This window comes from Rhipicephalus microplus, chromosome 9, assembly GCF_043290135.1.
Source record: "Rhipicephalus microplus isolate Deutch F79 chromosome 9, USDA_Rmic, whole genome shotgun sequence".
Classification (NCBI taxonomy): domain Eukaryota; kingdom Metazoa; phylum Arthropoda; class Arachnida; order Ixodida; family Ixodidae; genus Rhipicephalus; species Rhipicephalus microplus.
In genome coordinates this window covers 69,947,034-69,972,790 of record NC_134708.1, presented here as the reverse complement: position 1 = coordinate 69,972,790, position 25,757 = coordinate 69,947,034, and the positions used below count along the sequence as shown (strand labels likewise).

The 25,757-nt window shown below is 45.3% G+C and overlaps 1 protein-coding gene across 1 annotated transcript in view; it reads left to right on the top strand.

The window, feature by feature from the left end:
* Positions 1-3,384: 3,384 nt before the first annotated feature.
* LOC119163277 (uncharacterized) overlaps positions 3,385-25,757 on the top strand; it is a 164,162-nt gene continuing 141,789 nt past the window's right edge. Inside the window, exon 1 of the mRNA XM_037415236.2 lies at positions 3,385-3,591. Coding sequence (XP_037271133.1) covers positions 3,532-3,591 — 60 coding nt within the window. The 5' untranslated portion in view covers positions 3,385-3,531. The remainder of the gene's footprint in view (positions 3,592-25,757) is intronic.

The following is a 25,757-nucleotide window of genomic DNA, read 5'->3' as shown; positions in this document are numbered from 1 at the left end:
TAAGTTTTGGGCTACTGGAACACATGATTTAAAGCTATATCGCCAGTCATTAAGGAAACTGACGCTTGACTGGTGCACATGTGTTTATTTTTGATGATTGTGTAAAGTTCTGCAGAGTCAAGCATGCTACTGGCTGACTTACTTAAAGGGACACTAAAGTCAAATAACAGTTTACGTCAAAGTGAAAGTGCAATGTAAAACAATGTCTAAAACGACAGCATTATCTATTATCAATAGCAGTGCCCTACTTACTGAGAAATTAAGGCAAATGCACGAGAATACATCGGCCTCGACTAGGACATTCGCAAAATGATCCCAATGATGTCAGACATACCGCCTACAATTAATCGCTAGTAATATTTAGCTGCGCAAAATAAAGAATCTTCCGTGTTTCAAGGAACATAATAAAATGCTGCTTGTTCATTTCTGTTTGATTCATGGAAAGAAGAACCACCGGACGTTAATATGGGGAATGGCCCGAGTGGTTTAAAATATTCAATTGTCGCCGATTGAACTGGACAGGTTGTGCCATATAGCGGGGCCCAATTGAACCAAGCACGTCTGCCAGCGCGGAGGCCATGGCATGAAATTGTTCAATGGCTGTTGTTGCTGCTGTGGCTCGTGCTACTTTCGTTCTACTGCTACTGTTGTTGGCGGCTGTGCAGTAAAGCCGAGCCACATTGTTCACGGCAACAATGACGTGACACGTTCTGCTTGAAGCGGGTAATTTGAAGTGGGCGAACCTAATGCAGACTACTAAAACGCGATTTTATTTGAAAATTAGCCCTTCTTCGGCACAAAAGATACACTGCGAGGTTTCTGGACCACTATTTCAACAATCAACGTTGACTTAATAGTTGTCTTTAGTGCACCCTTAAATATCCTTGCCATTCTGGACTATTTGTACAAAAAGCTGAAGTATGTCAAGTTTTCAATGTTCTAATCCTGCAAGATGTCATTTTTGCGTAAGGCTTGAAATTTTTTTTTTTTGGCATGTAAGTTCCTCTTACAATGTTCAAAAGAAATTGTTACATGCCTATGTCACAATACTGGCTTTGTTAGCAAATGTATACTTATGGGAAAGCAATGCTGCTTGTGGACTACCTCCAACAGTGTTCAAGCGTGGATTTAAATGCAGTAGGTATCGATGACTTGGCAGCACATCGTCGATAAAACTCATCGAGGAATACTCTCTGGCTGTGTGCGCAACTGAACATTCTCGTGAAATAAAAAAATAGATGACAACACTTCTGATAGGTCATCATTTTTTTCCCTTTCATGGAAAACATATGTGTAATTTTTTTTTTTTTGCCTAAAACAGCCGAGGCCACCTAAACCAGAAATGAGAAAAAGGCAGTTTTTTTGCTACGAACAATGTGGTCAGGCTAACCTGCTTGTGTCGCCAAAATACCTTAATTACATATAATGATGCTAAAATTGATATAGCTCACGATCGTTAGTATTCAGACATAAAATTTCGATTTGGTGCTTATAGATTACAGACATTTTATTTGGGTTTGAATTAGCTCATAAACAAAGACCTAATTGCTGCAAATGAATGATATAGCAACGTTATGCAACAAAATTAGCATTACTCTTGTGCTTCCGTTGGTCTCGTCCTTTGTTGCATGGGCGTAATAGTGATGACTCGTGGAGCGAGTTGTGCGTCCAGGCAAAAGGGGCATTGCTCCAGACTCTTAGCAATGTTCTGTTCTTGACATCTACTGAAGGCCTTCAAAAATTACGTCAGCTCTCCTCCTTGTTATCTTATTTGATGACATGCTGTTTCAGATCACTTCTTCAAGGAATATTTCAGTATTCCAGTCGTCTTATATTTAAGTTGTATTAGAGCGAAAGAACGACGTGATGTTGCAGTGCAAAGTTTGAAAAGAAACACCAAGAGGCAGAAAGGAGCTGGGAAATTGGGCCCCTTCTCTTTATAAGCGAGCTTTGCCCTACAATATCATGTCCTTTGTTTGGTAAGTACCAATTCGCCTGAATAAAACCACTTGTGAAAGAAAAGGTACCAAAGCAATTGGGACACAAATGAAACTGCTAGTTGTTTGGTTACTATTGTTTAACGAATCTGGTTGAGTTGAATATAAACAGGTGCAGGATATGGCTCATTTTTTTTTTATTGAAAACTGCCTTTTTAAATTCACATTACAATCGGGAATGGCTTCATTTTGATAACAGCTGTTCTAAATGTGAAAGATATTTAGGGCCACTTTGCGCTCTCGGGGAAATTTAGCTCAGTTTCAGCTTCTAAATTCAGACTCTCCTGGAAAAAGAACGCCACAAATGTTGTTTTTCTTCAAATGCTACAAGATCACAGAATAAAAGTGAAGGCGAGGAATGATAATGGAATATGAAAGTTATGCCTGTGTATTTAGAGGGGAGCGCTGGCTGCAATTCTTAAAGCTGAATCTATTTTGTCATAAAACTTAGCCATAAGGCACACTGATAGGGTGTTTTATAATGATTGACATAAGCGTCCAATTTTGCATAATGTGCATGATAGAGTGGACACTACAAAGGACGAATTCTGGCAACTTCACACACCAGTCTGGCTAGCTTTGACGACGTCAGGCACCAAAATATGCAAGAGGGCCCCCTGTGTGTCACCAGTGAAGCCATGGGGCAGAGTGGCTGCAGAAACATCACAATATCTTGTACGGGCACATGACTAGAAGCATATATTTTGTCGTGATGTTGGGGTACAGTAGCGGCAGAGAGTAACTTTTAAAATCACGTCATTAGTTTTTCAAGGCAAACTCATACTTTTCAGTACTTTTTGAGGCTCTGAAGGCTTGGTCCTTTATTGGATGTAAAAAGTGTGACAAACATTTTTGGTGGGTGGGTGCAAAACTTTTCTTGTGTCCAGCAAGACAGGCGTTAACAGACTGGTTGACAGCAAGATATGATTTTAAGTCATTTTGCTTTCATGGGAATTTCCTGTGTCTGAGGGGGTTAAGAAGTCACAGGACAGATGACACAAATGCACGCGTTGCCATCAATATTGGTGGGGGGGGGGGGGGATACAGCAGCAGCTACGAGCACTTAGCTCAGTTTTGCACCGTCTAAGGTGAAATACTTTCTCGCGGCCCAACAGTTCACAAGGCGGCCACAGCTTCTTGGCACCGCGATATTTCGTAAAAGAAGTCTCCGCAGCTGGCTGACGGGCCGGCAATTCAAAAGTAACAGACGACGACGATCCAGAGCGTACGGCGCAAGCGCACTAGGTCACAACTCCCTTTCCTTCGCTTTTGCACCTTCTCTCTCAAATGGGAGAGAAGGACGAAGGGGGGCTCTCGGAAAAAAAAAAAAAAAAAAAAAAAAACCCTACCCGCTCTTCCAGCGGTAGTCGGCCGCAGCCGCGGTGGAAAACTCGTTTGCCCTCGCTTTCGGCACGGCGGCGCTGGGCTTCGGTGACGAGCATTCCGTACGCGGGCCGCCGCATCTCCGCGCCGCCAGTGATGTTTTGGTTTCGGTGAGACACGCGCTCCGCGCCGCCAACACGCTCCCGCGGCAATGGGATTTTTACGAACGACGGCCAACGTCTTCTTCTTCCTGCTGTCTTTCGTCACCTTCGTGAGTACCGCAGCACGTGCCCTGCCTTTGATCTTCTTCTCTATCCCTCTTCTTTGCCTGTCCAAGGAACTCGATCAGACACCGCTATAACTGTATTTTGAAGCTCCTTAGGAATGACAATCTGTTGCCATTTTAAGTTCTCTTGCATTTCCCGCCGCTAGACCTGCTGGGAAAACGTGAGCGGAGCTGGTTCGCGTCGCATAATCGGAAATTTTGTTGTGTCCGAAATGCGCCTCGTAACAGACGCTGTGGACGTGAGAAGGCGTTCTACGCGAGATCTGGGCTAGGTATAATCTCTCGGTAGTGTGCCATATGATGACAATGCGGTACATCATGGCGCAGCAGGAAAAGTAAAGTAAGTAACTCCATTTTGCTAAGGAAAACAAAATGAAGTGATGTAGTTAATTAGATGGACTGCACGTACGGATTTAAGGTGCCGCTGTTTTCATAGAAAACAACTTAATGAATATGAGATCGAGATGACTTGCAACTGTGGTGTCAGTTCTTATTGCGTGGACAGCCAATTAAGTTAGCTGGTATGCGCCTACAACGCGTAATGTATTCGGACACAGAACGCTTTATTTTACTGTTCTCTCGGTGTCTGGAATCATCTTTAATTCAAAGCTGTGGTTATTTAAAAAAAAATGCTTTCAATCGTTTTCAGCATCGCATGTTATCTCAACTATTGTGTGCCATCCTTGGTATATGCTGTACACAAAGCTAGGACACGTTGTCTACATCGCAGGCTGGTGGGTAGTTTTTTCTGAATGGTACGCACTTCTTACAACCGGCTTCATTTTTCTAAAACACCGCTTACGGTCAGGACTCTGGATATATATGGCCTTGCACGGGAATAATATGACTGAATTATCATTTAAATACAACAGACGCGAGGGAGCAAAGACTGCTTCCATTTTCGTATGAAGTTAGCCAAATAATGCATGCCCTGAAGTACAGAAAAGCACAGCAGTGCCAGTTTCATTCAAATCGTTTAGCAGGCACGGGATATTTGGGTTCGTGTTTACATATAGTATATGTCAGATAAGTTATCGTCCTTCATTTTTCGGATTGTCCTTGTTAAAGTAGTTATAGCGTGTAACTAATCGAGTGCATTTCTTTATACGGAAAGTATAGTTTGTAAAAAGACTACCACGACACATGATAGCATTTTTTTTCATAGGATATCAAAATGAACGTCGCCTTTTCCACGTGGGAATTGAAAGCCGGAGATGCGTAGGTGTGAACTTCTTTGCTTAAAGTCATGCGAGATGTAATATTTATAGAGTATGCCCGCATGTCTTAACATGGCATGCGAAATCGCCCCTCCAATGGACGTATGTTTTTTTTTTTTTGCCTTTTGACATGGGACACCTGCTAGTAGGCATATAATGGGACGGGATTTCAAAGCACTGCTGACAGAGCGTTTTTAGTGGCTGATATGACACGCACGAATTACTCTTATTTGTATTATTATTTTATTTGTCCTGCGTCTCCTTTCTTGTGTTTGTGTTTTTGTTTCATAATTTCTGGCAAGTCGTGTCACCTTTTGTGGGTGACTCTCCACCATCTGTCGACGATGTTTTGCCCGCTTGTATTGGTAGGTTCTTAATTAATGTTATGCAAAAAAAAAAGTTCTGTATGTGACCGAAAGTTGGAACTCTGCATTATTAGTCCATGAAGCTTCTGGAAATACTGCGAACTTTTAAATTAATTAAATTAAATTTTAATTTTGGAGCAGCACTCTTCTCGATGGTAATGTACTTGCGGAAAGGTTGATGAACAAAAATAAGATGTTGTCTATTGCCTCACTGCTCATGTCTTCTGTTCAACTATTTTTGTGTCAGCGTAATTTCAGCGCAATCCATTTTTAGCTCTTGCAGTCTGTTTTTTTTTTACTTTCGACATCTTTGCGAGTGAGTCTTAATTGTTTATCGCGCAATTTTCAAGAAGCATCGCATATCAACTTTGTACCGTACTACTTTCTGTACTTTCCCCATGGAATACATCAGCATAACGAAAGGAGGGAAATAATCGAACACGAACAGCGATCATTTTGTTGCTGAGAAACTTCACAGTCCGAAATTATTCTTTCGAAGAAAAAACAAAAAACACCCCTTTTACTCTTTTTTGCAAGTCCTGAGTTTTTACACACCCTTTAATGACGCGCGTTAACTCTCTTTCAGATTTCAATATACTCTTCCCGGATAGTCGCCGGAGGCGCTACTCTCCAGAGGGAGTTAACGTGTATCTTTAACGAGAGTTCTATACGTGGCAAGTCAAAACTCGCCTCTTAAAAAAGTAAAAGGCGTTCTCCCTCTCTATTGTTGCCAAACTACATATTTTACAGAAAAAGCGGACGAGACACGATGTACTCAAAGCCATTCTTTTCGTATAGTTTTATTCGTTGCTCATCATCCATCTCCCTGATCGGCCGACCCATAGTGGCATCAATGGCGAGGCTTCTTGAAATCAAAGACAAAAGTAGGAAAAATAGTAATGAGAACAATAGTCGTATCATTTGGTATTAAATTAAAAAAAAACACCGTTTAGCAAGTGACTAGCTGTTTTGTTTTTGTCTTATATGTACGTGTGTCATACATGTTGTCGTTTTCTGACTTCATCTTGATTTCAAGAAACCGTACTGTCATCGTCACTGGCGTAGATTCTTTGACGTATGCAATCATAGCAAATCAAGAAGCTGTTTCGTACAGTATCCTTTGAGCAAAATTGTTATTTTTTTGCGACTGGTGGCATTTCTTCGGTGTTTTGAATCACGCTTGCAATAAAGCAAGCTGCAGCGTTCACCTTACAGTTACTCTTGAAGGGCTGGATTAAACGCACCACGTTTTGGTTATCCTACTACAATTTTTTCAGCTGTATTCCATTGGCCAAATGATAATCATCATACAGTATATGTCTGAAGTTGCTATAGTATATACCTGAAGATTTAGTGGACCTGGTTTATTATCATACGGGCCTGTCTGAAAAGCTGGTGGACCTAAATTTGGCTTCATTATGCGCCAGTTGTAACTTATAGCACTCACGGGTGAGTGTTCAAATGTGGTGATTTGCAATGGTTTAATGTGCGTTGATAGCCTTTCTGGAGGTATGAAATAACAGGAGCGTATCGGTTATTCCTCCCTTGTCACATAACGGCTCTATTAGGTGATCGGAAATTGTTGAACTGAGAATCTTGCGGGATCCCACGTTTCAACAATAGGGGACTTGTCTTCCTCAATGGGGCATTGCAGTACTCTATCTGAACCCATGAGTTTCAGACTTAGTCAGAATTAATGCCCTGTCAATTGATGCCCACGTGATCTCTTGACATTTTTCCTGCTATAGTTATAGCAAGAAGTGCATGGAAGCAAAATGCAAAGTCGCATTTTTCAAGTGGACCGACACCTCGCACCATAGAGTCGTGAACAAATGCCTCAGAGCTCCGGAATGGCGCCGACCTTTGTTTCTTGCAAGTTGTACCGTTCACGATTTCTGAAGACGTTTCTGAACTTCAAGTGATCTAGTTGCAGGATGTCGGTCATCTTCGTTACGACAGTTACTGTGCTTGGACCAGACTATTGCCGTAATTTCGCATTTGCTCAGGTCACCTAATTCTTAAGGTATATCATTACGCCGGCACTGCTCCGTATATTCATACGTGTATGCACGTATGTCACTCTACGCATCAGGGATTTCCAGAACGTCATCGTCGAAGTTTCAGCTCTTGACAGATGCTCCTGGTTCTCACGCATGCACAGTGAACTCGATGCGGAGGGCCATCCGCCCCTTCGCAACATTTCGAAGCCGAGACGAAACAAGGTTAATTATGCCGGGCGCGCTGAAGCGACAGCCCGCGCTTACGCAGCCGAACGCCCGTCCGGGCACGCTCAGTTTTCTCATCTTTGTGACGCGAGCCTAGTCGCACACCTGCACGTGAGTGTCATGTGCACCTCCCTATAGACGAAACTCACTCGTCCGGAATCCGTCGCAAACAACTATAACGTTCAACGCTTGCGCAGCAACGCAGTGGTGGCCATTGTGTTGTCCATGGCATCGAGTGCGAGAATTCGCGGGGCCAGTGGGCATACGACATTACGCCGCTCGCTCCGGCAACAATGCTTTTATAAATACCGCCTCGGCGATTGCTATTGGGCCTCGCGTCGGCCGTAAACAAAGAAAAAAAAAAGGTGGACCGCGCGTTTCGTAATGGACGCTCGCAGGTCGCATGAATGCCCTTCTCTTGTCTAGCGGACGGCGATGACCGGCTGGTTCCTGGCCCTTCACCTCTGCAGACGTGGGAGATGAAATGTTGTAGTGAAGGGGGCACTGTTACTCTGCGCATAAAACGCCGACGGGTTCTCCATTTCATGGTGTTTGAAAGCGTGTCTGTAAAAAACCTTCCAAAGAAAGAACTGTCAGTGGAGTACACCAGCTTAAGAGCATGGCTTTTCGGCCTCTTCGATACCAGTTCGAGTCGTGGAACGCTTGCGCTCAAAAGGGGCGGCACTCGTTCGTGTGTTTGGTCGTCTCACTGTAAAATATAGACCGAGCACGCCCTTGAAAAGTGTATTTCTTCGAAAGTGTTACCGTGTTTCTTGCATTACCGAAGCACTTTTTTTCATTAATTGAGTTACGAAGACGAATGAACAGCCATTAGGCTGAAGAAAGCCCTCGAAAGACGTGCGCCTGTAACTGTACAAGAGAATCAGACGGTCATTTCAGAGGATAAAAAAAAATTAAAAAAATTGCTTTGAAAGGAAAGTATGCGAAGCTTCTGCAATCACCACTGCAAATTGTTCTGTAAAGGTAAAGTGTTCATCTGTCTGGACTGATTTCCCAGTTGCACAATATTTGTAATTTCTTTGTTGTACGTAACCAATTTTAATGATTGTTGCTACGTTTCTTCAAAGCTCGTAACTTAGACGTCAGTGACCTGATTCTTGGCCTATATTCCATTGTTAGTACGTTCCATGAAGCTGTTGCAAGAAGATGACCATGATCATCAGGCAACCTCCCTCCTTGTACTCTTTTTGTGCTGATAATGAGTCAATAGAAAACAAACTCTTATCTTGCCATTTCGACTATTTATTAAGAGACATATTAAAGTAGGGCTACATCGCTGAATTGGATTGAACCTTTACATTCCGGATATTTATTTTTTTATTGCCTCCTGACTTGGACATTCTTGTAGAGACACCTGCACAGCTGTTTTTAATTGAATTCTTTCAATTTTATTGGTAAGCCCCTAAAGTGCTCCATTGTATTAAAAATTGATCAGTTGGAAATTTTCTATTAGTGGTACAATTCACCCGTGACTCATTACTTTTCCTTATCTGACTCTCGGCTAGTTCCCCAAAATGGATGTGAACCATTCATTGAGAACAAGAGCTATTACCACTGTCGATTTGTGTGAATGCTGTTCGAATGTCACAGCTCAAGCTATGAGCCATTCGTGGTATAAGACAATAGTGATATGTTCAGGAAGGTGAGAGAGAGAGAGAAACGAGAAAAAAGGAAGGCAGGGAGGTTAACCAGATGCTAGTATCCGGTATGCTACCCTACACTGGGGTTGGGAAATAGGGGGTTGAAAGAAAAAGGGAGAGTTAAAAAATAAATAAGAGAAAAACACCGACACACACGCACACACAAAATCAGTCCACTCAGAGGCGTTCCGACAGGCCAGTAGTTCGTAAGAAGCCCAGTAGCGCTTGCACGGCTTTCTTCTGTGACGATTAGTCATGACGATGGCGCAGTATACTTTCTTCTGACAGCGGCTGGTCATCTAACCTGTTTAGTTTATTAGAAAGGTGTTGTCTTTCCAGGTTGTATTTCGGGCAGTCACACAGAATATGTCGAATTGTTTCTTCATCTCCGCAGTGTGCACAGTCGGCGGTATCGGCCATACCTATGCGGAACGCGTACGCACGGGTAAACGCGACTCCCAACCATAGTCTGCACAGAGCAGTAGCGTCGCCTCGTCGAATTTTTGTTGGAAGCTGCATGCTTAACGTTGGATCAAGGGATCGTAATCTTGCATGCGTAAAGAGAGGCTCATTCCAAAAAGCCATGGAGCGTTGGCGAGCAAGAATGAGGCAATTGTTCTAAAAACGTTGGAATGAGGAGCCTTCGAGCAGCGTCCGTCCTTGAGAGAGGTATTGACTGGTCGTTGTCTTCTGTATGGGCTGATCGGGCAGCTTGATCAGCTCGTTCGTTACCGATAATTCCACAGTGGCTTGGCAACCACTGAAATATAACGTGGTGCCCTTTCTCTGTTATATGGTGTAGCATTTGTGCTGTTTCAAATACCAACTGCTCGTGTGGACCACGGCATAGATTAGACAGAAGTGACTGCAGTGCCGCCTTGCAGTCGCAGAAAATCGTCCACCGTTGCGTGCTTTGGTCGTTAATGAAACGCAGCGCAGCGCGAAGCGCTGCACGCTCTGCTGCCGTTGTTGTGGTTACATGAGCTGTCCTGAATTTGATGGTTGCGGCGTGCGTTGGAATAACAACCGCCGCTGTTGAGCTGTTTGGCAGGACGGAGCCGTCGGTGTAGACGTGGGTGCAGTCTTGGTACTTCTCGTACAGCAGAAGTAAGGCGAGCTGCTTGAGGGCTGGTATTGAGAAATCTCGTTTTTTCTGGATGCCTGGTATTGGCAGGTTGATGACTGGCTGTTTGAGGCACCATGGAGGAATTGAAGGTCTCGCCGCGGGCGTAAAACCAGTTGGTAGGGAGTCACCATGTGTAGTTATTGTTCGACAAAAGGAAGTATGAGGTCTATCCACTATAGTAGAGAGGCTAGGTGGGGATGGGGAGTCCGGCCCACATGCCTTATGTTTGTCCTCAAAGCTTCAATTTCAATATGGGTCTGCACGAGGAAGGTGAGTGTTACTGATTTAATTATTATAGATTAGATGACATGACATTGTCAGAAACTGTCACGTGTAGCGGACATCCCGACAACGTTAAAGTGTTACATTATAAAGGGAATGTTACCAAGCAGAAAACTGAAACCTTTCAGCCATGCGATCGACCCTGTTGGCATTTGGTCCAACCGAAATGCGGTCGGCGCGATCAGGAATCTAACGAGCGACATTAACAGCAAACCGCCATTCACCAACCTTGAAAATCTCAGGCGTTATTTGTTACGCTTTATGCGGCACTTATCGGCTTTAACAATGAATATCTCATAGTTTACCAAGCGCGCATAATAATTGCAAATAATTTCATTGAACATTTTAGTGTTGATTACAATCAGTTTAAATATGAATAATATATTTCCATCGGCACTAGCTGTCCGATCACGAGTACTCCGTCATTCTTCAATACTCCTTGCGATGATGACATTCCACAGAGTCCGGCAGCTAGTTCCATACTCTACGGCTACAGTTCTCCGAGAAATGCGAAAGCTATATATAGATCGACGCACTCGGCGATGCCGTCAATACCGTGAATTTCTTCAGATTTATACTACGAGGAACCGATTTGACGTTTATAGGAAAAGGGAATGGGTGCCACCGTCACCTTCTGGTCTGCCCCCTTCTTTCACCAAGAATTGCTTGCGTACTTTCGCAATGCCCTTTCGCATATATCCCATCACAAAAGTAAAGGCTTACAACATTTGCTTCTCTACTACAAAATCGTAAGGAAGTATATATCGCAAAAAAATTGTTGACGATGGTTGTCGTTTTGCCCAAGTTCAAATGATGCTGCGAAGGGTTTCTTCTCCGGAGAGATTGCTGTGTGCGTCGATGACGCTTTTGACGAGCTTCGAATGTCCGGATATAGAAATGGCATAAAGCAATGCTTGTGAGATCGTAGCTGTAAAACGCATCTGGACTGTCTTTCGAATCTTTATATAAGCGGACGCTTTAGTGAAGGAGCCACGTTAGCATTAAAATACGTTGTTGATTGATATGTGGGGTTTAACGTCTCGAAACCACGATATGATTACGAGAGACGCCGTAGTGGAGGGCTACAAAATTTTTGACCACATGGAGTTCTTTAACGTGCACCCAAATCTGAGCACACGGGCCTTTACAGCACGGGCCTGCAGCCGGGATTTGATCCCACGACCTGTGGGTCAGCAGCCGAGTACCTTAGCCACTAGACCACCATGGTGGGGTGGAAATGCGTCGTCGTCGTCGTCGTTGTTGTTGTTGTTGTTGTTGTTGTTGTTGTTGTTGTTGTTGTTGTTGTTGTTGTTGTTGTTGTTGTTATCATCGTCGTCGTCGTTGTTGTTGTCGTTGTTGTCATTATTATCCTTGTTTATAAACTGCAACATACTGGTGGCGAGTATATGGCTACTGAAAAACCCGCCATTTCATAATCGTGAAATGAAATAAAGGATTAAAAGAGAGAAGCCTAGAGATAGACATAATTACAAATACTTTCAGAATTAGATGAAAAACTCAGGCACATTGACACCAGTGGGGCCAAGCCTGAAAGATGAGATGCGGTGCTATTCTGGACCTTGTCGAATTCCACCATGTTGTCAGATTCCACCATTGATCGATGCTAATTGACCAAGTGAGTTGCTACAACCCCTATGATTGGCTTAAAATTCCGCCGTTATGAAATTTGACAATATGGCGGAATTAGACACGTCCAGAATAGCACACTGAAGCTGGATGGCCTTCTTGCGTCTCTTCCTCATCTTTTTTTCTTCTTTCCCTCTCTATTTTTTTATGTGTTTTTCCTGTTTTTATCTGCTTCTTTACCTTCTTGCTTCTCTTGATCACCTTTTTTCTTCTTCTTTCCCTCTCTATCTTTCATGTGTTTTTCCTGTTTTTATCTGCTTCTTCACCTTCTTGTTTCTCTTGATCACCTTTTTTCGTCTTCTTTCCCTCTCTATCTTTCATGCGTTTCTCTTGTTTTTATCTGCTTCTTTACCTTCTTGCTTATCTTGATCCCCCCTTTTCGTCTTCTTTCCCTCTCTATCTTTCATGTGTTGCTCCTGTTTTTATCTGCTTCTTTATATTTAATTCCCCTCCGCTGACCTATCTTCTTTTGTTGCTCGTTCAATCTTTATTGCTTTTCCTTCCCTTATTTTCTCTGTCTTCTCGCGCCTCATCTCTCTCTCTCTCTCTCTCTCTCTCTCTCTCTCTCTCTCTTATTCACTTAATCTCTCTTTGTCCCTGTCTTGTTCTCTGTTTTTGCTATTTCTTTATAGTGCCCATTTGTTTCTTTCTCGTTCTCTTGATCTCTATCTCGTTCTCTGTTCGTCTATTTTCTCTTTCGTTTCATCTCTTTCTTTTCAACTATCTCATTTTTTCTCACGTTTCATGTAATTCACTTTGCCGAGCGGAGTTTTCGTTTAACGCAAACACCTGGTGCACACGCCAGTGGGGCTTGCCCAATTGTCTAGGCGCGCGTACTCACCGGCGGTTGTCTGTGGATGCTGAAGTTTTTACGGCTGGCTTAAGCGGCTTCGCCGTTAAACCATCACCACTTCTGGACATTGCGAATAAAGAACGGCTTCGTATTCTGTATATCGTTTTGTGACGTTATTCAACTGTCCTCCTCACAAGCGTACTCGGAAAAATTTCAGCCAAGTAGTTGCTCACGAAGTAGTCCCATCGAACGCGTCCTGCTTTAAGAGGTCATTTTCAATACACGTGTTTATCGATGAGTCAAATGAACAGTTCATGAATTTCAATGAATCTCATTACCTACGTTCACGACACCGGGGTAATGTCATTGCCACCGACACCAGTGTACATTAGTGACCATCGGCCGGTTATGTTCTCTTTCCGCCTGCCAGCGGGGACGCCGACGGTTCACAGACCATGGCGTCTCGATTGCCGCGTCCTCCAGGACTCCCAGGCTACGGAGAAATTATCCCGAGCGTTACGCGCATCGCTTATTGGGGCCGATGTAGCTGATTGGGATCACCTCAAAGAACAGTGGCGGCATCATTGCAGTGCGTCGGGCAGAGGACTTTGCACCCGTATGTCGAAAGATGCGTCATTGTTAATCCAGAAGATACGCATTGCCAATCGAGATCCCAGTCCTTCCCCTGTAATGCGGGCATGGCAAGAGGAGCTCGTTGAACGGTACCAGCGTATTATGCGCGCTTCTTCACTCTCGGCTGCAGCTTGGCGCTGTAGACGTGCACCCTGTGCGCACCCTGAGGTGCTAAGGTATGCACGCAGAGCTCTGCTTCGTCCACCAGGCTCGCCTGCCCACTCGCTGAACTCTATCACCCCAGCTGCTGCGGGTACGCGCGACTTTCAGGAATTCACTCAACACTTTGAGTCAATAGCTAAATCTGGTGCTAATGTCTGTTACCCAGGATCCGTTTCTTCGCATCCTCTGCTGGCAGATTTACCTCATGATTCCAACATGTCAAATGACGTCCTCCTATCACCGCCATCCGATGACGAAATCAAAGGTGCATTAGACGCAATGAAAAAGGGATCAGCCCCAGGGCCTGACGGACTACCTGCAGAGTTTTATGTACAGTTCTGGCCTGTCATTGGTCCAACTATGTCGCGCGTCATTCGCAAGTGTTTCCAAGATATTACACTTCCAACTTCTTTCCACAAAGGCCGTATAACACTAGTTCCCAAGAAAGACCCAATGTCTACGCGACCAGAAGATTGGCGCCCTATTACCCTGCTCAATGTAGATTACAAGCTCTTGGCCAACATTTTGGTGCGCCGAATCAGTCCATTTCTCGCAACATTAATCGCTCCCCACCAGGTCTGTTCTGTTCCGGGCCGAGAAATACACGCCCATACGTGGTTAACGCGTGACATCATTCAATACACCATTAGCCGATGTGCGCAAGGACTGTTGGTTTCATTAGATCAAGAGAAAGCTTTTGATTTCATAGAACATGGCTACATACTAAATGTTTTACATGCATACGGATTCCCGGATAAGTTCATTGACCTTATCAACACGATGTACACTAATTTAGAAAGTACCCTTTACTTAGATTCCCGTGAGAGTCACGCATTTAGAGTCACGCGTGGGGTCCGTCAAGGGTGTCCCCTCTCCCCAGTGTTATTTATCCTTGCATTAGAGCCCTTCTTAAGGGCCGTTGAACATCACCCGCAGATTCGTGGCTTACCTCTACCCGGTAACACTCAAGTAAAAGTCGCTGCATATGCAGATGATATCACTCTATATGTACATAATGAACAGTCGCTGCAGCATGCTCTTGATACATTCCATGATTTCGGTATTATCTCCGGTGCAAGGTTAAACTTTTCTAAAAGCCAGTATTTTTTCATTGGCAACCCCAGCGGTCGCATCAACATCACGTCGCCTTTACAGTGGTCTCCTGAGATTTCAATACTCGGAGTTACTTTCACTGTATTTGGTATACAGGATAGCATCTGGTCATCCGTTGTACAAACTCTTCTAAATGATATCAAAGCAGCCAGGCACTTCGAATTCCCCCTCTTGGAACGCCGATACTTAACTCAAACGGTGTACCTAGGAAAATTTTGGTACCTTTGCCATTCTGTTAAACCACCGCTCCACGTCTGCAGGAAAGTGCAAAGCTGCATCAGTTCATTTTTTTGGTCTGGTGGCACAGAATTGTTATCGCGTCCAGCGTTAGCTCAACCGCGAGATCAAGGCGGTTTTGCATTCCCCGACGTTTCCGTCGCGGCTTCTACATTGTGCCTCCGCACTCTATTGCGAATACTAAGCAATGATGAGATACCCGCTCAGACACTGGCTCGCTACCATCTGGGGCCATCACTACGTGTCTTCTTGCCGGATAGCCAAACAAACAAAGGTCCCCAATCAACTGAATTACCACCTTTGTATCGAGCCCTTCTGGCATTTCACCGACGTTTGGAAGCTACGTGCCCAGAGATAGAGGTGGCCGATTCTAAAGTGGTGGACACAATGGCCGCCCTTCTACGGCCCCTGGTGCCCCAGCATCGTCAATCTGTATTGAACCGCGCTTGGAAACCAATAACTGCCGCAGTGTTGCCAGGGCATCTCAGAGACTTTGTCTGGAGGCTGGGCTGGGGCTTGCTCCCCACGCGAGATCGGTTGCAGCGATGGCAGGTGGTTCGCACTTCCACTTGCCCCAACTGCGTCATGGTAGAGACCAATCGACATGCGACGTTTGAATGTGTGGTTTCCCGCCTTTTTTGGCGTGCGGTTAATGCTGGTTTTCGGGGACAGGGTGTGCGAACTTTCGTGTCCAATGGCCGATTTCCGCGTAGCCGCTTCTCCGCTCTCTTAATAGTTGCGGGGCTTTTCAGCCTTTGGAGAAACCGATGTGAGGCCGTAGCTGCCAATTGCCGCCGGCGTGCTTTGTGGCCGATACTGGGGAGAATGAGACGAGAGATCCTCGCGTTCCTCTCCGAAGAGCTTTTCTTCCTCGGGGAGCAAGAGTTTCTGCGGCATTGGTCGTGCCCTTTCGTCAAGGTGGAACACGAAAGGATACAACTCATTTTTCGACCGACTTGGTGCTAAGCAGCGCCCGTTGAGTTGTTATATATGATTTCATTTGTTACAAATTGTGTTTTATTTGGATCTATTGTATCGTTATACCCATGTATCGTGATATCACATTGAATTTTTGTGTACATGTATGTCAACATAATCATGTATATTAGAGCAAATGTCTTCACTGTGACGTAGTGATGTTAGTCGTGAAATATAGATGTGCAGAAGTGTATGTGCCCTGTTGCTGGAATGGTATGAAGCCTTTGTGTTCTGTACATGCTGTAAATAAACTTTTTCTAAACAATGCAGGCTGCTGGGTAATCGGGACGGCATTATGCTCTCCCATAGTAGAGTACGATGTACTCTGAATCGTTAAACACTTTTTCTAAACATGCAGGCTGCTTGCCCTACGATTCTTACTTCTGTTGTTGCATGGTGATCAGTGCCCCGCGCGTGATCTTGCCTGCTATAGAAATACTAAGTTACGCTACTTACTACCAGATGCACGGCTTAATTCTGCACCGCAAACACTTAACGTGCCTGCATTTTACTCAACGGCAGTAGCATTGTATCGACACGCGCAGCAGCTTTGTCCCGACGTGGACATTCTCGAAAGCCGCACGGCGGCTCTTCTGCTTCCTCTAGTTCCTCCAGCCCGTCTAGCACGATCGAGACATGTCTCGTGGAGTGCAATAACGGCATCGTTTTCGCCTGGTCACCTCCGTGACCTTATATGGCGTCTTGGATGGAGAGTACTCCCAACATGGGACAGACTAGAGAAGTGGGGCATGGTCCCATCTTCCACTTCTCTTAACTGTTGCCCGTTACAGGAGTCTAACCAGCATATGCTACAACAATGTGTCGTTGCAAAGGTGTTTTGGAGGTCGGTTAACACCAGTTTCCGTGGCCTTGGTATTAATCGCTTTGTAACATCTGGTCGTTGCTCGCGTAGTCGCTTTGTACGCCTTCTAACAACTGCGGGAGCTTCTTGTTTGTGGCGTAATAGGTGCGAAGCTGTTGCGGCAGGTCATCGTCGTCGTGCTCTCTTTCCGATTCTGGAACGCCTCTAGCCTGAACTCTTATCGTTTCTGTCGGAGGAATTGTTCTTCCTTGGGGAGGAAGAATTTCTGCGACAATGGTCGTGCCACTTTCTGTCCGTAGTTGACAGACGCGTTCGATTAGTCTTCCACCTGGCCTGGTTCCTATAGCCAGGTCACCTGTCAATGTCTGATTAGTGCATGTAATCAGTATGTGTTTACTATTTTTATGTGTTTGTGTATGTCCCATATGGGTGTGAGCTCTTGTATATGTGCACTTCATTCTAACGCTGTAAGTTATGTAACTTTTATGAAAATTGATACCTGCTGTACATATTTTCTAACATCTTCACCAAGTCTTGTGAATTCTGTACATATATTCCTATCGGAAAAAAAAAAACGAATGGTGGGCATGGTGTAAACCACCAGCCACCATTATAGTGGATTAATGTAGTGGGTGAATGGTGGGAAACGCCCACCATGGCGCATGGTGGGTATGGTGGGTGCTGCAGTGCCGGCAACGCTTGAGCGCGAAATGACGTCAGAATCACCGTGACGAGCTGCCACAAAAAATAAAAAAGAATTCTATAAAAACGGTATAAAAAACACCCGTCCCGTTAAAAAAACAAGGCGCCACGGAGGATCGAACGTGCAACCTGCGGATTCCCATTCGAAGACACTAACCACTGCGCCATACCAACATGACGTTGAGTTTGTGTTAAATACTTAGTTGCCATACAAACTTACGGTTCAACTTAAGTTATGTTTGTCGTGTACACAACATAGACAAGATCTACACCTGCTACTAAAAATTGCACATTTATTAAACACAACCAATTGCGGCCTGTAACGATTGCCACTATGTTAATGGCACTAGTGCTATTTTTTTTTTTTACAATTCACAACTTCAAGAAAAAAAAACCAAGTGGACTGGGGAGCAGCAACAGTTTACCGGCGGGGTCTGCCAAGTTTAATATCCGTTTCGCGCTCGTTCTAAAGGGCGACATCTGCTCACGCTTTATGACGCTTCTAGGCTCATTCCATAGATACGCCCGCCTAATTTATTTGATTGAGTATTGGGATGCTTTTAGCGCAATGTAGAGGGTGGTCGCACCAGCGCAACGCTGTAGCTCTTTCGCTAAAGCAACAACTACGTAACGGCTTGGCCAAAACGAATGCAGTGTGCCGGAAACATTACGCTATCATATTGGTTCACCAAGCATATGAATCGCCACGTCTGAGTTCTCGTACAAAAGCTAGAGAGGTGCCGGCGAGTGCGACCGGCGGCTGTCGGTGAGAAGACACTTAATTACATTCTCTGGGAGTGCTTGAATCGCGTCGCATCGATGTTTGTTGCTTCTTGAGCGGACACCATACACAATGAAAAATGCTTCATTTAGGTTAATTGATGTCATGGCTGCGCTGTATTGTCATACTTAATCGTCGAAATCGTGTATTCTGAAACCCGGAAGCACGGATAACACAATTGTACGGGCTCAGTCGGTAGGCCTAACCTTTGGTGGAAATCATGGTGGTAGAACATGTAGTGTACAGATCCCAGCTTGGTACACTATATTAATTGCCCGCCATTATAAGCCCACCCATCATCTGCTTACTGCTTCCCAGCATTATCGCGATGGTGGGCAGAGCTTCTCAGCTTGGTACACCATGTGGCCCACCATAACAAGCAGCACCCATCATCTGCTTAGTGCTTCCCAGCATTATCGCAATGGTGGGAAGAGTTTCTCAGCTTGGTACACCATGTAGCCCACCATAATAAGCACCACCCACCATATGCTTAGGGCATCCCAGCATTATCGCAATGGTGGGCAGAGTGTCCCATTATTGCCCACTATCTAGCCTCTGCTTTCCACCATCATTTCCACTTTACCCATCATCTGTACACCATACCACCCAGTATGTCCCGGCATAACCACCATATTTGCCACTACGTCCCACCATAGCCATCATAATTTCCACCATGCCCACTATTATTTCCACTACGCCCACCATGTTTTCCAGTATCCACCATGGCAATTTTTCCGATGGGGATGATCATGTACATTGTCCATATTGTGATTAGTGTATATATGTAGTGTAAGTAGTTATTAGTACCATGGACTATGGACACCCTACGGACTTGGACAATTTTGTTTAAATGTGCAATGTATGTTGTGCTTTGTCATTTGTTTGTTATTGTGCCTGTTGTAAAGATGCTCGTTCCTTAGGTTTGTTGCGTCTCATGATATAACAAACTTTTTCTAAACAACCAGGATGTCATTTGTTTGTTATTGGGCTTGTTGTACAGACGCTCCTTCCATAGGTTTGTTGCGTCCCATGATAGAATAACCTTTTCCTAATCACACCAGGAGAGTGTTAGGGCGTCCTTTGGCTTGTGGGCAAGCCAGCCACCGAAGAAGGCTTTAGCCAGTGGAGTGACATGTCCATAGGGCCGATGGGACGAAAATCGGACGCGTTGATATCGCCGTCTGGATTGCGGTGGCAGTTATACAAATAGCAGAAAATTACTATTTTACTGACTACTGAACAAAATTATCTTCTGCACTCAAATATCTTTTTTGAACAAATAACAACTAAAAACAGTGTTTGTATAATTTATTGTTGCATATAAAACGAAATCGGTTTCAAAGCACCAGGGCGTTTTGATAGGACGGCTGGCCGTTCGCATAGCAGATTACACCGTCGTCACCGCCGTCATCTGCTTATGATTCATGGCTGTCCCCGCTCATTGGAGCAGCTCTCTGTCTCAATTTCTCTCGTTTCCATATAGTGTAATGCAGTAAACTACTTACTAGATGCTCAAAAGTATCTTGCATACTTACCTTAGTAAGGGAGTGATGCCACATACAGGCCGAGTGAAATGCCAACGCTGATCACACAAACTTGCGGCAAGAAATTGTTTTATTGAAAGCCAATCGATGTTTACATTATATAAAGGTCACGTAGTAACGTTTCAGAATAAACAGCAGGGAACAATATGCGTGCATCAGCGTTCATGTGCAGTTAAACCACACATATCAATCAATCAGCGTTCGTGTGCAAACAAGGTGCATACTACGCATAGCTCCAACGCAGATGCCCGGAGCACAGAAGCTGTGCAGCGCTGGCTGATATATCCATCGCACTCCACGAAACGTTCACTGCAGTAAGTAAAGGTATACTGGTAACGTTCCAGCACTTCTGTAGCTGAAGATGTCGTAACACCTCGTTGGCAGTATTCGGCAAACTTTCTGTAATAAATATCAACGTATTCGCTTGCCTTTCACGAGCAGTGCGGCACGACTGTTCGTTTTCTGGTCCACGCTGCCATCTAAAGTACGTCACTTTCCAATTTTCCAGGCGTTCGCACCGTGCATGCTTCTGAGTGCCTAAAATTAAATGAGAAACGGTATCTTTATGCTTAGCATTCTCAAGTCTTGCAAATAAAATTGTCAAAAAAAAGTCTTAGATGGCGTTTGTTTGCCGCTGCTGGCGGTGCGCTGTCGTCGTTTTGATGATGGCGACGCCTCACGGCGTGGACGCGAAGCTTCCATCATCACGGGCCTGCTTTAGCCTTCGACATTGTCGTCCCTGAGAGGACTAGTCCCGAAGACGTCGTTCACACGAGGTCTTAAATAGTAGAAATTAAAAAAGTGTACTGCGTTCACCACTTTCGATGCCGGAACTACCAAGTTACCGTCAACAGTGAGACCGCACTGGCCCAAATTGTGGACTCGTTGCACCTCATCATCCAAGAAGAGCGCGTCGCCATCGTACCCCTGGGACCTGAAGTGACGTAAGTTACCATCCGGTTTCTGCCGTGCCACTTCCCTTGCAAAGTCCTCGTCAAAGCACTCTCTCCCTACGGGAAGGTGCTGCACATCAGCAGAGGACTGACGGGTTCACGTCCGGCCGTGACCACTGGAGCGTGATACGTCCGTATGAAAATGAAGACCTCGTCACCGGCGTGCCGAACTACCTCAAAGTCGCAGGCCACCGTGTTACCTGGGAGTATAGAAAGGAATAAAGGGGGTTTGCCACCAACGGGGTGACAGTGGGCACTTCCGTATGAACTGCACAGCCCCATTTTGTGGATGGTGCGGCGCCTATGATCACGACGGGAAGGGGTGTTCGCTGCCGTGCCGCCGCTGAGATGACCCACATGCCACCGTCACCTGCGCCATCCGACAGTCGTACTACGAGGTGGCATCCAAAGACTTCCCACCACTTCAGCCAGGAATGCTGTCCAAGAACAAGCTAGGGCGAGGGTTCGTCATTACTAGCCCCATGGCAACGGCCAAAAAGACCAAGCGACGGAAATCGCAACGCTGGACCAGACGCCTACTGTTTCCTCGGCCAGCCCTGACACGGAAGTTCCTCCAGGTTCTGTAGATTCGTCCAGTGCCTCACGTCCAGTGATCCTGGCCGCGGAACAGGCCGAGCCTTCGCCAGACAAGGTACTTCGTCGGATAATTCGTCAGAGAAGGATTTTCTACATCTGCCGCTCATCCTATAGCTGCATAATCGAGCAGAAGTCAACGCGTCGTCGAGGAGACTCTATCCCAAGGCAACGAGGTCTCCATCTACGAGGAGTCGAGCAGCACCGCATGTGAGACGTCCCTACAAATCGATGAAGACGACAACCCCAGCGACGTCAGCCAGGACAGAACAAAGGCGTCTAGTCTAGACTGCAGTCTAGACTAGACGCCTTTGTTCTGTACTCACTCAAGAGCCCTGGCACCAAATGCCACAGAATATCTAGTAGTGATTCGTAAGCCCCCTGCAGACACAAAAGTCCCCTGCAGACTTCACCGCGGCCCCGGAAGCCCCGTGCCTCCGGTGGGTCGCCTGGCCGTAAAAAATGACTGAGCCGTTTGAAGGGCAGCCGCTCCCGTATCTGCTAAAGGTACCTCTATTTTTCAGTGTTTTCATATTACATTTCACTTCTCGTCATGGCCCTAACTTTAAGAAGTTCTAATCTTTAACGCTCAGAATTTCCGCACCCCACAAAAACAGGCTGAAGTATTGGTTTTCGCGCGTTCTCTGTCCTGTGCACTTACTGTTCGTGCAAGAGAGAGAGAGAGAGAGAGAGAGAAAACTTTATTTGCGCATAACGCGGAGTATTCCAAATGCTCGGGCCCCCATTCCAGGGCTCCGCTGGCCCTAGCCATCTTCTCTACCTGTTGGACCTGCCAGGGCTGATCGGTAATGGCCGAGCTGGACAGCAGTGCGTCCCATCGTTCCTCTGTGTTGTTCATGTTGTGGTGTTCTTCATTGTGATGTGTACACTCCCACGTGACGTGAAACATAGTTGGTGTTGCCCCACACCACGGACATATATCTCTGTATGCTGTGGGGTAGAATACATGTAGCTTGTGTAAGTTCGTGTATGTGTTTGTTTGGATTCTGCGTAATGCCACCGATTCCATTGCTGTGAGGTTTTCATGCGGCGCTGGATACAGTGGTCTATTGTCCCTGTAATACTGAAGAATTGTACCAATGTTAGGGTCTAGGGGCGTTGGATCCTCTATTGCAGTGTGCTAGGAAGCTCGGTGATTTGTGAAGCCTCGAGCCGCCTCAACCGCAAACTGGTTCCCGGTGACGCCCTCGTGCCCTGGCGCCCAGATAATGGTTTGGGTGAATGCAATTGGAAAGTCTTTATGAGCTTTGGTCAGAATTTGGAAGGCCTTCATACATATTCTACCTTTTTCGTAATTCCTACATGCAGCCTTAGAATCAGTGATTATTGTCAGTGGGGCTATTCTCTCCCTGCCCTCCTTAATTGCCAGCGCGATCGCTATCTCCTCCGCTTCTGCGATAGAGGCTTGGGCTATGGAGGCACAACTTGTAACGTTTCCTTTTTGGTCTGTGACCATGGCCACCATGTTCTTTGCATTTGTCTGATATGGTGCAGTGTCTGTAAATCTCGCCGTATTCAAATATTTTGTCTTCTTATTTATGTAAGTGGCTCTTGCTTTACGTCTTCCAGCATGTAGAACTGGGGACATATCTTGTACCAGGCTCTCACTGAGCGCGACAATTCCTTAGCTCTTCCATGTGCCTGTACTTATTTACCGAGGCCGGTCCTCAGAAGAAGTTTCTGCCGGATGGCGTCTGTAGCAGGCGGTTAATCTGGGTGGTTACTTGCGCTCCAGCCAACTCATCAAATGTATTGTGAAGTCCGAACGCTAATAGCTTCGCAGTTGAAGTGCTTTGTGGTAGTCGCCGAGCCGCTTTATACGCCATTCTTATTATTTTGTCTGCTTTTTCTTTCTCCTCTCTATTCATGTTGAGGCATGGTAGCGAGTATGTTAGGCTGCTGATTACTAAGCTCTTTACCAAACGAAGCGCGTCTTGCTCTTTCAGTCCAGCATGATTGTCCGTTATTCGAAATATCATACGAACAATTTGTGGAGCTGTTCGTTTAAGCATATTCAGTGTGGGGAGACATCGCTGATTGGACTGTATTTACATTCCTAAGATTCGGACGGTCGTTTTCTCTGGAATAATATTGCCGTCTAGCTTGACCTCAAGGCGGAGACTCGAGTCTGTTCTTTTTTTTTACTCGTGGAGAAACGAATGAGTTCCGATTTGTCTGCTGATCGAGCACTGATGTCTCCTTTCTTCGATGGTTTTAGCTGCCAGTTGGAGCCGCCCTTCTTTTTCTTCCAGGCTACCCTTGGTTGTCCATATAGTGATGTCACCCGCATAGAAGGAGTGTCGGATGTTAGGAATATCTTTAAGTGTTTTGACTGGACCAATCATGGCTATGTTGAAAAGCGTAGACGAGATCACAGTGCCTTGTGTTGTGCCTTTGCTCGGTGAGTGGAAAACTTTGGATTCGTCTTATCCTAATTTGACGACAGTGGTTCTCTTAGTGAGGAAGTTCTGTACATATTGGTACGTCCTTCGACCGCATTTTGTTGCTGCTAGCCCATCTAATGTGGCCTTATGGCTTACGTTGTCGAAAGCGGCTTTTATGTCGATGGCCATGACAATATTTTCTCCTGCTTTTGGATGGCCATTATGTTCGTGCAAAAAACTACCTTTTTAAAGCTCTCTGATGTACTCAATTTTGAACGTGTGTTAGGTGTGAATTGTTCCTTTCCGTACGCTAGCACGTGTTCAACTGACGTTGGAGTTATTATATCTAACCGAAGTCTTTTGCGTGACCATCAGTTCCTTACGCGAGAGATAAATATTATGCCGTAAGTGCTAGTCTTTGTCGCAAATAAAAAAAAATTGCCGATGGAAGGAAGGATCTTTCCCAGAAGAGTGGAAACTTGCGATTACTGTTCTCATACATAAACCGGGCAAGAGCGTAGGGTTGTAAAATCTCAGACTAATTTCGCTAACATTGTGTTTGGGGAAAGTCGCTGAGCATGTAATTTTACATAGGCTATCGCATTATGTTGAGGACAATGGGGTCTTTTCGCACTCGATGATAGTTTTTCGTTCCGGCCTCTCGACTCAAGATGATATATGCTCAGGATTAAGCATCGCCTACTTGGTCGGCGGACAAGGGACACCAAGGTATTACTTGGACTTGATGTGAAATAAGCTTTCGACATTCTTTGACACTCCTTCATTCTACAGGTGTTGTCAGACTTGAATCGGGGGCTACGGCTTTTTCCCTTTGTTAAGGCTTTCCTCGAGGATAGAAGGACATGTCTAAGCTTGGGGGAGAGATCAAGTCCGCAGTCTTCAAATTAGGTTGTCGTGGTACACCACAAGGATACTCTCGTCAATGCTGTTCAATCTGGTGATGTCAAAGCTAGCTAACGTATTGGACACTGTCAAGGGTATCGGCTATACTATCTACGCGGACGACGTCATGGTATGAAGCGTCGGTGGTAGTGACGAAGAGCTTGAGGCTAGGCTACAGGAGGTGGTAACGCTTACGAAAAAAAAAACTGTTTGGCTCGTATGGGACTCAAGTGCTTCTCTGAAAAGTCGGAGTTGTTAATCTTCAAATCCAAGAAGTTAGGTCGTAGGCCGAAGAATTGGGTACTGGAAGTTGAGACTTGCATCACAGTTCGTACTAGCAACGGGTCATTTGTACCAAAAGCCGTTGCTATTAGGGTCTTTGGTTTCGTAATTGAAGCAAACGGATCGAATAATATAACTATTCAGCGTATTACCAAGAAGACACAGTAGGCTATAAGACATATTCGAACAGGCATAGCGGCGGATTCACTTTCCCATCAGTGTCTGTTCGCTGCCTGCTGCTTTCTCTACGATTCTTGTTTCACTTGATACACGGTGATCAGTGCCTTGCTTGTGATTTGGCCTACTCCTTCTTAGGTACTAAGATACACCAGTATTTTATTCGGCAGCTGTAGCATTTTGTCGCCACGCACAGCAGGTTTGTCCCGATGTATAGATAATAAAAAAACGCGTTGTAGATATGGCGGCGGCTCTGAAGCACCCTCTTGTTCCTCTAGCCCATCTAGCATGTTCTATAGGCGTGGCTCGTGGAGCTCGATAACGGCATTATTTGCTGCCTGGCCATCTCCGCGGCTTTATGTGGCGCCTGGGATGGCAAGTACTCCAAACACGAGACAGATAGGAAAGGTGGGGCATGGTTCCATCTTCCACTTGCGCTAATTTCCCACTACAAGAGTCAAACCAGCATGTGCTACAACAATGTGTTATTGCAATACCTTTTAGAGATCCGTGAATACAGGTTTTTGTGGCCTATATATGAGTTAATC